Genomic DNA, 14,993 nt, shown 5'->3' on the forward strand with positions numbered 1-14,993 from the left:
CAATCAGTAGGACGTTTGTGTAAAATCGCAGCGGCTCCTGAGATTTTTAATTATTCTTTGATATCTGATGTTACTGAATATTTCATACTGCCTTGTTCTTGACCATCTCTTTCTTGTAATGCTCACTCTTGCTCTCAAATGAGTAAGGGCTGAGAACGAGGCGGGGGTTTGCACACGGGATAAATCGTTTCTGGAACTCCAGCTTCTAAATTATGCTCCACCTCTATCTTTGGCTCTTAGTCACTTTCTGCCAATGAGATTGCATATCAGATCACTAAATAGGAAGAAACCTGATTTTCTAATATGTGCGTAATCATTTGCGTGTTGCTGAAAGGGAAGGGTAGCGTAGTTGCTTTCATGTACAGTTTCACGTGGTGCTTGTAATTTTGTAGAAAAACTGAGAAATGAGTTGGAAGGCAGATGATTTGGCAACATCTTTCTGTTCCTGACGGTCCGCATTGTGAACTGCAAAGTCTTTCCACAAGTACTGGAAGAACTGACGCTAGTGCTGGAGTTGGACGGTGATTGATTGGAGCCAGTGATACTGCCTTAATCTCCTTTACTGACTTTGCTGGCCTGCAGAGCTTCCCGATGGATGTGTTTTATATTCCGTGGACAGGTCAGCAGACACTGCTCTATTAGATGTTAGTACTGCCCAGAGAAACTTTGCTGGAACCGTATTCTGTAATATTAGGTGGGTCCTGTCAGAAAGCTTCGTGAAAACGTGTGTTCCACTGCAAATTCATTCCGGAAGAAAAAACGGGGAAAAGAGCCATTTGGCAATACAGTTCAATTTCTTCCTTCTGGGGTTGATGTTGAATTATATCTTGTAATGTAGTACAGCATCGAAGCTGTGATTGAAGCGCAGCATTTTGATGGACCCAAAACAACTTTTTTTTTTACATGTATGTGAGCAACAATTTCTGTTCTCATTCAGATTGAAATCAAGTCTCAAAATCTCAAAGATTCGCAGAGAGAAACTTCCGTCATGCACATTCCTTTAACTCATGCTATTGAGGGCACGAACAGATGCCAGTGAGTCAGGTTACCATCCAACTAAACTGAGCTGTGTTGCACACCATTCATTTAAAACAACACAAAACATCTTAATAAGCCTCTGGGCCTGGACCACAGAATGTTGTGTAATACAATATATTCAGATATTCAATGTTGTTTGCTGTTCCCTGTCAGAGTATGTATAACACGTAAGTTAACTGCGGGCTTCTCATGGTAAAACTTCAAAAAGAAATGACCAGTGTTAGTGAAAAAGGGAATATTGCCAATTGTCTCCAGCCAAGTGAAAGTAAAATTACGTGTCCGTGTGGTTTTATGTCTCTTGCGTGTGGAAACTGCAGTACCTTTGTAGACGTTTTCATTGCTTACATTAACAGTTATCCAATAACATGATCTCATTATTATGTAGCAGCTCATCAGATTTTTGCCTCATTTTCCACTGCCTGATTTAATAGTCTGTAATTTCCTAGTCTCTTGATTGGAAGGTGTTACCAGGTTATTTAATCAAACCCATTAGTTTAGTTGTATGTATATGAGATGTAGTATGCAAAACTTGTGATTTCCTCACTGCATGAAGTCTGCATATTCTGGATTTCTTTTTGCCAGCCTTTTCTAACACCACACCATTATTTCTTACTCAAGCATCCTACCACTTGGCTTGTGCTGAGAAGGCCGTACAGTGTCCACGGTTTGGTCTATGTTGTTTAAACATATGACAATGGAGCCATTGCTGATCGGCAGTCAAAACATCTCTTCATTAGAATTCTTTGTTCTTTCCTCAGCCTTTGTGAAAAATAAGGCAATTCATACTTGAAATATTCTTACCCATCATGCTATCTAGTAGTCAAGAACTACCCACAAAAAGCCTTGCTAGACCTTTTATATCCACTTTTTTCTCCATCACTTCTTTCCTTGCTGGGGGTTTTTTGGTGCTTTTTATCTGACTATATTAGGTTTGCACTTACTAAAAGAGATGGTGGAGCATAAAAGAAATTAAAAGGTTCTGTAATGCCACGATGCCAGTTCTTGCAGTACGGCATTGGAGACTTGCATTCTGCCTATGCTCCCCAACGTTTTCCTTTTGAAAAAGAATGTGAGCTCTCAGTATTTCGGTTTTAACATTCCAAGCGTATTTGCGTGTGTGTGTGTGTTAATAGTCTAGTCCACGTGTAGGAGTGTGCAGGAGAATTACAACTATTGCTTGCACGAGAGAGCTCCTACAGCCTGGTTGCTTGCATTTCTTTTTATTTCAAGCTTGGTCTTCCAAATTGATTTTCTGAGGTTTAATAAGGACTAGAATGTAAGTTAAATCCTTGCAAATGTACCAGTAAAATCTGTCTCCCTTACCCATTTAGCATTAAACTTACAAAAATCTCTATTTGAGAGCAGTGCCACTCTGGTTGAACTTCATCAGTATAAGGTTGAACTTTATCAACTGATGAATATACAGTGCAAAAATATAAACCTCTGTTCCTCAAAAAGCAAGTTTCTAAAAGTAGAAGTCAGTTTTCAAAGTGAAGTCAGATTTTCCATCTTGATAATCAAGTCTTTTAAACTTTGTCCTCCTAGAGTAACTGGTGTTAGTAATACCCATACGACTGGGCAGGCATTTGTTTACTCCGCACTGTTTTAGTGTAACTGCTATCAACATTGAGAAATACCGAACTTCTTTCTTGACTGATAGATAAAGAAGAAACTGTTTCACATACTTTGGCCTTTGAGGTGTACGCAAACACTGCTTGAGTTTGAATATTCTTAGTAGAAGTACATATTCTGCTTGTTGTTTTTAATGTATTATTCTTCTGTTACTATTTAGCATTTATTATTATTAGTTAGTAGATGCACTGTAATATCACCGAATGATCTAACTGAGGTTTATTGTAACATAGACGTGTCAAGCGTTTTACAAGCAAAGGATAGCGCAATCACAGAAGTCAGAGCTGAAAGACGCTGTGTTGTAATTACACCTGTGTGGATGCGTTACACGTAACCCGGGAGCTTTGCACCGGGCGATCTTGATTATAGGCTTAGGGCCCAAATTCCTCTTTACTTACATGTACGCGTTTGGCCAAAACGAACACCAAGTGTTACAAAGATTCCTGAAAATCAGCATTAGACACTTAAAAGGTAAAGACCCCATGTGTATATGAAACTAATTAGAGCATTGCTTGTAAAACAATAATCAGTTTCCTTTAATTTGAAGTTAAGAGTTGGGGTTTGGGTTTGTTTTGCTTTTTAAACAGCAGATCCTTCAGTGAAGGAAAGATGATTAGAAGCATGATAGGAAAGTGGATTGATCTCAACGTGTGTTTAATTTCCTCATGAATACAGGAGTACACTGAAGCCAAAACAGTGTAAAGCAGCAATATAACATCATGTCCTTTGGTCATAGAAAAGGAAGAGAAATGGCTGTTGCGCCAGCTGAGGAATGACAGGATACCTTTATTACGGCTGTTCTTCTGACAGCCTTTCAGCTGTCACCTTCCACTTCGCCTTCCATTTTAAGAGTTGTATTTGTATCTCTCTCTAGCTCGTAAGCAGGAGATTATCAAGGTTACTGAGCAGTTGATTGAAGCTATCAACAATGGGGACTTTGAAGCTTACACGTAAGTTTTCTCCTTTAGGAGGGAGCGAGGAGAGTTGATGTACTTGACACTGTATATGTAAATACGCATATTTATATATGAGAGTGTGCATTTGTATTTATGTATTGTTGAAGTTCATTCTCAGATGCCCCCAAGGAACACAAGGCGTCTTCATTGCTGCTTTGCCCTGGCTTTGCACGAGCCTGGTTGCCAATGTCAGAGGAGCTGCTAGTGTAAATCCAATGTACTACTCTGCCCAGACAGGATGATAATCCTGACGCAAAATATGCAGTGATCTATCTTGGTGTACGAAAGTCAAGTCACGTTTGTGATTTAGAATCCAGAAGACACAGCATAAGCCTCTTTTAGCAGGAAATTTTTATTGTATGTAGGGATTGATATTAGCTAGAATCCTATTTGTACTTCAGGGCATGAAAGACCACGTGGATTTTAGGTTCCACCAGCCTCTACTGAGCACTGTGCAAGAATTTGCTGGGGGAAAGTGGACTGATTTCTCTCTCAGCTTTTCTCTGCAAAGACACAATTCCATCACTACTTCTAGTCTCTTCCTACCTCAAAAAATTTTTTTAAAAAGTAGAGGAAAGCCCTTCTCAGCATTTCTTTTGGTCTCCTGTGTTTCTCTGGGTGGATTCTATCCTGTTGCAGCACAAGCCTCACAGGTCAACACTGACACTGCTTGTCCTGTTTAAAGACTTGCCAGCACTAAACTTCAGTTTGGTACGATCCCATTAAAACCTTTGTGGTACAAATGTCAAGCGGAAACTTATTCCAAATCCTTATCTAAATTGTCAGTTAAAAAAAATTTCCATCCTGCTGAAATAATGATGTGAGACATAAAAATATCCTTTGGATTGCACAGAAGCAGTTTTCAGAGTCACAAGTAAAAATTCCTACTTGTAATACCATTGACTTGTGGGGCCTTCTTTGGCAGTCTTTTTTTTTTTTTGCTCAAAAGATGATTTATATGAAATTTAGTCCACCTAAAGTAAGCTGCCAAATTTACTAATTTAGGTGAAACCAGAACTCCATTACTTGTCCCCATTTAAGTCCTGTTCTTGTGCAGTGTGATGGCACAGGTAAGTAACATGTCCAATGGGAATAAAGGAAACGTTTGAAAAGTAATCTCTCCAAAGTTGTGTTACATAACTGCATGTGTTTATTACAGAATTTCCTCTTTTCCACAGAAAAATCTGTGATCCAGGCCTTACATCTTTTGAACCTGAAGCTTTGGGTAATCTAGTAGAAGGGATGGACTTTCACCGGTTTTACTTTGAAAATGGTAAACATTCCTTTTTCATCTCTGTGAATCTTCATCTGTTCCTTGTGATTAGACCTGTTCCAGTCTAATTAGCATTTTGGTTTGGGAGTTACTTGATTTGGGCAGGGGAAGGGAGTATTATTTTTTTTCAGAGTTCCGCTGTATGTGTTTTTCTGTCTTCTGCTGCGCTCATTCACACATCATAGGGCACCTGGGATAGCGGAGGAAAGTTTCAGGTATTTGGAAAGAGAAAGTCAAGATGTATACAAGAAAAAACAAGCAAACCATAGATAAGTAATTCTCATACTTTTTTTTTTTCCATTGGGGAAAAGAGAAAATCATGCTGTGAGAATACTTTAAGGTCACTAAATCGTGTGATTACAGTGATTGCAACTAACAGTCAGCACTTCCAGTGAGTATGTGATCTATTGGGGAAGACATTGTAGTCACTCAGTCTATACTGCTGAGGATCTGATCGGCTGATTCATATATATATATATATATATGAAAACATCAATATGTATTATATATATTACAATCATGTCAGCTATAAGAAAGAAAAATTACCCATAGAGTGGATTTAATAACGTTTTGGAGGATCGTGTGATATAGGTAACCATTTTAGAGAAGACTTGACTCAAAAGGAAATAAAATATTGTAAATGAAGATATCAGTTTACCCAGTAATTTCTGAGAAATGTCTAAGCATAAAATGGGATTACTGTATTCCTAAATTCTCTTCCATCTCCCAAACAGCATTTTGCATATTTTGCCTTAAAATGTTTCCTTTCATTACCACTGCTTTTTAGTTTTCATAGATATCAGCACTTAATAAAATCTGTCACGAGAGTGAGTTAAAAGCTGAATTACTTTAACTGAAAATATCAAGTACATATGTCATTAGACATTAGAGACAGCAGTGAAACTGAAGTATTGGGAAAACTCAGTTGGGAAACTCAAGATGGTGGCCCCCACTTTATTTAATCCATGTATGGACATGGATTAAATAATATGTACTATTAAACATCTGATTGTTTTCTTTATAGGACAGGGGAAAACATATTTTATGCTGTGACTGTGCTCATTTCTACAATGCACTTGAGCTAGTTGTCGGTAAACAATAATTATTACTTTGTATCTGCTAAACTTGAGATTTTTGTTTTGTAAAATGGGGTGAGATGAGTTATTTTGGCTTATATAGAGCAGATTTAATTTATCCTCTCTGTGTGTCTGTGTGTGTTTGTTTCCTAGCTTTATCCAAAAGTAATAAGCCAATCCACACCATTATCCTCAATCCTCATGTCCACCTTGTGGGTGACGATGCTGCTTGCATTGCGTATATACGGCTCACGCAGTACATGGATGGAAGCGGGATGCCAAAGACTATGCAGTCGGAGGAAACGCGGGTCTGGCACCGTCGTGATGGGAAATGGCAGAATGTCCATTTTCACCGTTCAGGGTCACCCACAGTACCTATCAAGTAAGAAACCATTCAGACCACAAGCTTAAACTGTGTAGGTCAGGTAGTCTATAGCTGCTTTGGGCCTTAAAAACTATGAAACCGTCCTCTTGATAGTGTAATTTCTTGTGGTCATTTACACAGTGTGTATTATATTCAGTAGTGTGCATATAGTATTGGTGCAAATATTTTTAAAATAATGCTGGTTTTGTTGTTGTTTTCAACTGTGATGCCCACTGATCCAACTCAGTCCCTGAACCGACAGCTTGAAGAGCAGAAAAATGTTTTAATGTAGATAAGGCTTGATACAAGTCGCACAAACCAGGATTGGAAAACCTGGAATAGAATTTCAGGAAAACCTGAAAAAATAAAAAGCAATAGGATACATGGAGCTGCTAGAGCCGACTGGAAAGTTTCAAGGAAAAAAGTATCACTGTTCTGAAAAACTGCAGTTTGAGGAATATTTGTTGTGATTTCCAGCCACCTCTACTTACTCAGGCCTAGTTACGTTCACTGCAAGTTGATTTTGAGCCAGTTTACATACTTACTTTGTAAATGAAGTCATACAAGTACCTCTCGCATTCTTACCTCTTCTCCCACGCTCTCTTTGCTTAACTGCTGAATAGTCACTGGCTGATAGTTATGACATCTCTGCGGGTAAGCCTCAGATCTCTCCCGTCATCATGTTTCTCTTTTGTTCGTTCGGGCATCTCTGCATGCCCTCTCCCACCCTCGGAGTCATGCCGTGACTCGACGCGCGCAAACCTGAATTCCTTGAGCCAGATTTCCAGCAGTGTAAATTACAGCACGCTCGTAGTTGCAATAACAAGGTAAAGAGTCGCGGCTTCTTCAAGAGGTTCTGCTCAAGTCCTTTGCTTTTCTTCTGCTTGCAGCCTTCGCTAATGCTGCTGCGTCCCTCAGAGCCCAACCTCGCTGACTTCTGGCTTAGGTTAGGCTGTTCCCAAATTAGGCAGCACTGTATAGGCCTTGGTTTGCTCAGGTGCAAGCCCTCGGTATAGGATATAATTACATTTGTGTGAGGTGTCTTAATGTGGATAGTGGCTGAATTTCCTGGCGTGGATGATAAGAGCTTAGATTTCATCCTTCGAACTTCATCGTGTCCCATATTTTACTTCCTGCAACACTATTCTCCCATATGAAATAATACTTGATAAAGTAAGGAACATGATAGAATGAAGTGTTAAACTTCAGTGGGGAAGATTTTTTTTTTTTTAATTTAGGAAAAAAGTAATTTGATTACCTAGTGGTAACTATTGTATTTTATTTAAAAATGTGAAACCAATGGGAGCAGGAACCGTGTCGTCCTTTGTTTTTTCACGTTCCAGCTGCACTGCCGGAGTTTAAACAGATAATATTGAAAGAGTAGTTACATTTTCTTGAAATGCAGTGTTACGTAGATTTTTGATGTTTTCATAAAGGAGTGTTTTGTCAAGAGATCTGACCTGGGTATGTGTAGAGCCAGAAAGCGTAAGTGAAACAGGTTCACCTGTCCCAGTGCACCCTGGACTGTAAGTGTTTATAGCAGAATGACATGAATTGGACTAGAGAATTATTTAATCTTTTTCTTTGGGGTTTTTTTTCCCCTCTGTTTTTTTGAGAAGGGGTTGGGGGGTGGGGTGGGGAGGGGGTGTCATTTTTTTTTTTTAACTTACCCATATTTATAGGAAACAATCCTAAAGAGAAAAGGTAATTTATGACACTCATTCTTACACACCAAAACCGGAAGGCAACAAAAGAGCCATCTTACTACTATTTTTTCATGAAAGATTATAGAATTTGCCCAATAATTCCGGTAATAATTCTTTCAGTAATACTGTACAGCTTCTGCAGGTTTTTCTTTTTGAGGTACAGTGTTGTAACAGGAGCCTCCATACTTCGTTCACGTAACGTGTACGTGTGTGATGGGCTGCTGCGTGCTCTTACGAACACTCGCCAGAGGTACTTTCTCTGGAATATAAAGGCCATGCACTAGCTGCCACAGAGCAACGCCTGGCCCTTCAGACTGCACGCCTCAAGGGAATGCAGTCGTATGTACAGATCTGAGATGTGCCCCTCAGAAGCAGTGCCAGTATTTAGGACTTGGGTAATGTCAGTTCTTTACGGCTGCTCCTGCCTCTGATAAAGATAAGGATTTCTGTGACTGCTAAAGGATGGAAGGAGAAGAAGCTGAGAGGTAATTTTTTTGAGACTGTAGGGTTGTGTCTATGTCAGTGGGTGTTCTGAGCCTATGGGGTCAGACGGAGGAGATTTCAGGATTGCGAGAGGGTATCCAAGCTGAAAAGGTCACAGAGGAGGGGTGGCGGCTCAAAGCCTTAGAGCATGGCTAAGGCTGAAGGAGAGATGCTCTGAGATCGCAACATAGCCCTAGATAGGTAGCCCCTATGTAGCACTGGCAACGCTATCACTTAAATCCCTTACCTAACCCTCATCTTGAATTCAGAGGGGTTTTTTTGGACTTGCTTATATCACTGTTCTAAAATATCCTTGGGCTGATGGTTAGAAACCTTACTTTCCAGTATAGATTTTAGTCATATTCAATGTATCCTTGATTATTCTTACTTCATCGTTGTTCTCCCATACTAGGGATAGGTATGCAGACATGAGCTGTTTTATATGAAGGCTGATTAGATCACTTCCCACCTTCTGTTTTCGTAGGGTAAATAAACAGTGCTAACTTCGTTGGCTTTTTTTGATAGGATCTCCATTTTCCTGGCTACCTTAATAGCTCTTTGCTGTCTTTTTTGGTTTGAGGTTTGTCTTTCCATTAGCTTGGGTTCTTCTGAAATACTGCGTGCAATTGTGGTCAGGGCTTTATTTAACTTCACAAGGTCTTTCTTTTCCCTGTTGAGAATGCCACACCTGCTATGTTCTGGCATGATTTTTGCACTTTCGTCACCTACATCACGTCAGCCATGTATTTATCCTCAACTGTCAGTTCCAACCAATGAGTAGATAGAAACTTTTGCTGAGCATGAAGCTTTGTGCCTCCTATTATTACACGTAACATTTCTGGATTACCCAGCCCTCAAGGTTATTTGGTGGTTCTTGCACAATACTCCTGTTTTCCTTTGTATTTATGGTGCCTTCCACCGAAGTGTAAGTATACTACATGAGGTCAGGCCTACTGCTTGTGCTCAGGTCGTTGGCAAAGACTAGTGAGTCTCCTCTAGGCTGATAGTTGCCCTTCCAGCCCAAGCATTGTCATTTTTCTTTTAGTTGTATTACATATTCTTTCTTTAATCCCCATCTTCTCAAGTTTAACTGGTGGATTCCCATGTAGTGCCGTGCCAGAACTCGCCTTCTATAACCCATCCTGACCATCTTTTAGACTGCCTTGAACTTCACCTTTGCTTTTCCCAGTCAGAGCAGCAGCGTACCAATAACTCCATTTTGGAAAACTACAGAAGAAATTTAATTAAAATATTGTTCTAGATTATCCTTCCTTTCTTTTCTCATATTTGAAATGTATACGGTCTACAGCTATTTATTTCATTATTACCAATACACAGTAGTTAATAATGGCACTTCGATAATAAAAAAAATATCTTGCACATAATGTCTGAAGAAGTATTTCAAATCTAATAAACTTGCAAAAGCAATTATAGCTGGGATCTGCTTTTGCAAACGTAGTATCCCAGATTACGTCAAATCAGTTGCTGCGAGCACAGTTTTGTTTTCAGGACTACAGTAAGGAGTGTGCGTAAATCTGAGGACAGAACTGAGCTCTTTGGTAGCTATAGGTATATGGAAATGTTCCCTTATGGCAGATAATTTATTTGGAAACAAATATGAGCACAAATGTATATTTAGTTTACAAATAAATTTTATTTGTAGTTTTTGCTGCGAGTCAGGCAAGACAAACTTGGGTTCTGTCTTATCCATTGTTTCTCTCTGAGTGATATGACTGACGGTAGGGAATTTTTCTCTGTATTCCATGTTCTTAAGAACTTGTGCTAATGTGTTTCTGCAGAACTGCGTCTGCATATACACAGAGAGCAGACCCGCATGATACGGGCAAAGGGCTATTAGACCTAAAACTGACTCCCAAACCTAAATTCGGACCTGAGGCTCCCAGACTTATATTCCCTTCTTATACTTTCCTAAGTTAAATACCAAACAGCAGGAAGACTTAAGTAAAGAGTTTGTTCTGTGTTTGTACAGTGCCTAGCACAGCGGGATCCCAATCATGACTTCGGCCCCTAGATGCTACGGTAATACAAACGATACTATAAGCTGAGTTAGTTACCTACTTGCTTACGCGTTCCTTTTCTTTCGTTTTCTCTTTGCATACGGCTCTAGCATGCCTTGCATGTAAATGACATCTGATTCTTCCCTGTTCCTTGGTTTGATTTTTGTATGAGAATCTCAGTCCGTGGCAGTGTCTGTAATGTATATGCTGAGGAAGTAAGCTAAACTCAGAGATTCGCCTCTGAATTCTGCCCTCCCTCCTTTAAGAAAGCAGTTAAGGCACTTTGGCTTCCTGCCTCAGTTTCCTTTTTATTTTAACAGCCTCTCAGGCATGTTGTAAAGATGGAAAATGTCTGTAAAGCGTTTTGACAAATAAAAGAATGCTTTGCCTGAGCGTTGATTTTTTTTCCCTTTAGTTTTCTTCACAATATTGTGTTAAATTAAGTTGAGAAGATTTTTTTTTTTTAATAGTATTGGCTAACACTTGAGCATGTATTGTTCTCTGGTGGTGATGTTACTTCAGTAACTGCAATCTGTCTTTTTTCTCCTTCCTCCTAGCTAAAAATATCAGCGGTGCCGCTCTTGCATTTTCTGTACCCAACGCACCTGGTCGATACCATCTTGGCCATCCCGTTCTCTTCATGCATGTTTCTGAGTGCATGAAGTTGTGAAGGTTCTTCATGTAACACATTTGTGATGCACCATGTTGCTGTATATTCCATCCATACACTGTTAACATTTCAATGAAGGTGATGTTCCATGCAAATAGAGAATAACAAGGCATAAAAGGCAAAAAAAGTACTTGATGGACAGCAGTAGATACAGAATACATTTGTCACTCTCTCCATTTATGCCAAGTTTTGACAGACAACTTTAAAAACTATCCTGTTTATTAAAAAAAAAAAAGAAAAAAAAGAAAAAGTACATTTTACCCTCTTTTTTTAAGAACTGTTTTTTGACTCCTCCTTTTCCCCTGGGTCCCAGGATTTTGCTTTGGTTCTGGTAGGAATGGTTAGGATTTCCGCTGGCAGCTCCGTTACTGTAAAACAGATTTTTATTACAGCATGTAGATGGACGAAATCGCTGATAAATGTGGAAGTGATAATATCTTGGCTTTGTACCAGCTGAAGCCTTCTTAGTTTATTAGTCTATGTAAACTGGAAAAATCTCATTTGCTGGCTTGGTCACTTCAGAATTAACTGTCAATGTTCTGGTGAGCCGGCAGCTTCTTTTTTTCTTTTGAGTCTTTACCTTTGCTTTCTTACTACGCTAATTGAAAACTTCTATTGGACAATTAAGCAAAATGAAAAATTGCAAGGAACTAAGTGATGATTGAGGGGCAGTTTTTGAGGATTGAACTGGAAGAAGAGAGAAAGATAGATATTTATCGCTTTTAGGGCATACTGTAAATTTTTTAAGGAGGCTTTAAAAAATATAAAATTTTGGTTAAGCTATAGACCAGTTGTGTGGTTAATATACTCGAAAAATATTAGGCCTTAAAAGCTTAGTATGAAGAGTTTACTTACTTTACACTGCTGCTGTTGCTTCTCTGGAAATGTACTATGGATACACCAGTTTTCTAGTAAGACTCTAACACTTTACCACAGATTTGTTTCTCCCCTCTCAATCTGCTCTTGGTTTCTTCAAGTCCTCACGCAGCACACGGTATCAAGGACAGCGATCTTTGCAGCGTTACCAACTTGTTTTGGCCCTTGCTGCGAACGCCTGTGCGCTGCGCGGGGAACGCTCTCGGTGTCAGTTCAGAACACAAGCTTTGTAACAGGACTATTTTTGCTTCCCTTATGTTGCTGTGAAAATAGATCCTTGCAAGCATTTAGGTTTATTCCCTTCCATTTTTAATAGAAAAATAGAGGGATGGGTTATTTCTTTTTTTTCATTTGTTAATTGTTCTGTTACCGACAGGGCTAACTGTTTTCTGCAGCGCTGTATAGTGCATGATATCTCAATCAATGTCCTTTTTAGCGGTTAAAAATTTACGACTCGGCAGCCTGAAGTTTTTAAAATGGGAAAGCTTCCTAATTTGTATCATTTCACCTTTCTGTGTTGATTACTAATCAAAAGCAGTTCTTAAACATTTTGGTGTTGTTACTAGTGGATGTATGGTAGATGGATTTAAGCTTCTCTGATAATTACTACATGATTTTAAACAATGTATATTTAAAATAAGCATCTACAATAAATGTGTTGAGCCATATTAACCTGCCAATGGGATCTGTGAAAAAAGTAATGGCCTCATTTTTTTTTTCTCATTAAGTTCTTTTTTTTTTTTTTTGTGAAGCGGCTATAAGTGGCATAACTGTATTTAAAATTAACAAATTAGGTGTAGGGTGGTTTTTTTATACTTCTAACATAGCATGTGGTGTTGACGTATTACTGTAGACCAAGTTTGTCTTCCACACCAAGACGTGAGGAAATTGTGATTTGTTCTCTCCACCACAATCAAATTACACACTTCTCTTCTGTCATTTTGGAACACTGCAGTTTACCATGGGACACAGTGTACATATTTCTTGCCATAATGGTAAATGATTGATATATTTAAGGATTAATAAATTTGTGATTTCTGCTGACATTGTGCTTGTGTTTTAATTTCCCAATTAATTGTGATTTTTGCACTGGAAAACGTGTAGTGTCTGTTTGAATTAAGAAGTCAGACACAGATGCCGTTTCTTACGAGCCGAATTTGCAGCTTGAAAATACGAGTGTTTGCTTTCCTGACTTGTCTTTTGGTTAGTTCTTAACTGCCTTTCCTGAGGAGCCAATTGTACACCGTTTATGCTGTACTTCGTCGATAGACTTTGCACATACCTTGTATTTATAGGTCCACATTTAGAAATGTTTTAGGTGGTTTGCACATTTCTGTAGCTGCCTTAACTGTGTTTCATATGCTCAGCCTGTAACGCAAGATGCTGTAAGAAGAGTTACTGTACGTTTAGCGTTGCAGAGGGTAAAATGCATTTGAGTCCATAAATAATTAGCATTTAAAATAACATACCAGCTTAGAAGCTTTCATATACGTCCGTAGTGATTTTAGGCTCTTTTATCCTATGCTGAGCCACGACTGAGAACAGTCCTTCATACCAGCAGAAAAGAAGGACCGAGGGGGCAGAGGAGAGGCAACAACTTCCAGCTTTCACGGGTCATGAAACGCAGAGCTGGATCCTTGCTCGGGTTCTGCGCCAGGGCAGCGTAGTTGTGAGCCAGACCTGTAGCAGCGGCCTTGGTGTGGCAGCGATCCAGGAGTACCGACGGAGCGAGAGCGTGTTCCTGGGTCTGTGAAAAAGTCACTGCTTCCTTCTGGGTGGCATTTTGCTGTGTATTTGTAAACAAAAAGAAAAATAGTTCAGAGAGAGCTCAGAGGTTTGGAATGTTTCGGTAAAGCCCAGAGGAAGCAAAAGCGGTTTAGGCTGCTGGGAGGTTTGATATTTTGTCATATCACTTCTACCGACTTTGTTTACTCATTTTTTCCACTAAATGCTCTTCCAGAAATCAGTTTGACTTCCATTTTAACTGTGCGCCTGCAGTAAGCTGTTTGACAGCAGTGGAACTGCTACTAATTTCAGGTATGTAGAGAAGAAGAGAGATGGGTGTATAAAGCATAACGGCAAGGAGAGGGGTGGGGAGAATACATTTGCTAAATATCAGGTTGAAGAGTTGGGAGAGAGGCAGGGGTTTTTTTGGTTTGGGGTTTTTTTATTATTGTTATGGATGTCCTTTATAGCACAAATGTTTTAATGTGCTGCCTCCTGGTGGCTTTTTGTAATGCTGTTTTCTATTTAGGAGCACACAAGATGCTATTTGTTCTGAGCAGAAAGGAGCCCAATGCTTTCATCCATTCACTTTTTTAATGTAAGGAGCACAGAATATTTTAGAGGCTGAAAACATCCGTTTGCTGGGTCTTAAATATACACTATACACCTACCTGGAAGAATCAGATTGATTCTGTTCTCTAAAACTGGGCTCCCAGCACACAGTGAAGAAAATAAACATTTGTCTCCTAGAGTTGTATATTACATCCGGAGTTCATTCTGTCAAAGATTAACTTTACTGTTTCTTCAGTGTGCTATTAATCCTTGGTAACGTGTCATCTCCTTGGACTGCGTGCTCACAGAAAACAGAATTACTTCGTTCTTCTCGGGGCTTTTCTTTCTTTCTTCTTAAATTTGTACAGTCATACTTTACACATAGCTCACCTCAAGAAAAGACCATTAGTCAAAGAATTAACTGTACTAGTTGGAGAATTGATCCAAATTGCTTCAGGAGATTCAGCTTCTTTCTTCCTAACAAATTATTGGTAAAATACAGACAGCTGTGGGTGAATGGGTTAAGAGTTCAGTGCTGCAAGGTCCAACTGCTAAATGTCTGGTTCCTGCAGGGAGAGCCACTGTAGTAGAGGCCTGACCTGTCTGTACAGGAGTGTAGGGAGG

At 39.3% G+C, this 14,993-nt stretch overlaps 1 protein-coding gene across 10 annotated transcripts in view; it reads left to right on the forward strand.

Moving 5' to 3' along the window:
• CAMK2D (calcium/calmodulin dependent protein kinase II delta) overlaps positions 1-13,136 on the forward strand; it is a 163,581-nt gene extending 150,445 nt beyond the window's left edge. For 9 of the 10 annotated variants that reach the window (XM_072861741.1, XM_072861739.1, XM_072861738.1 and 6 more), the window contains 5 exons: positions 3,545-3,620; positions 4,805-4,899; positions 6,129-6,357; positions 10,519-10,568; positions 11,104-13,136. In XM_072861741.1, the coding sequence (XP_072717842.1) occupies positions 3,545-3,620; positions 4,805-4,899; positions 6,129-6,357; positions 10,519-10,525 (407 nt within the window). In that variant the 3' untranslated portion in view covers positions 10,526-10,568; positions 11,104-13,136. The remainder of the gene's footprint in view (positions 1-3,544; positions 3,621-4,804; positions 4,900-6,128; positions 6,358-10,518; positions 10,569-11,103) is intronic. The other variant, XM_072861737.1, reaches the window with a different exon arrangement.
• Positions 13,137-14,993: the final 1,857 nt, after the last annotated feature.

The sequence above is a fragment of the Ciconia boyciana genome, chromosome 5 (genome assembly GCF_034638445.1).
Source record: "Ciconia boyciana chromosome 5, ASM3463844v1, whole genome shotgun sequence".
NCBI lineage: Eukaryota > Metazoa > Chordata > Aves > Ciconiiformes > Ciconiidae > Ciconia > Ciconia boyciana.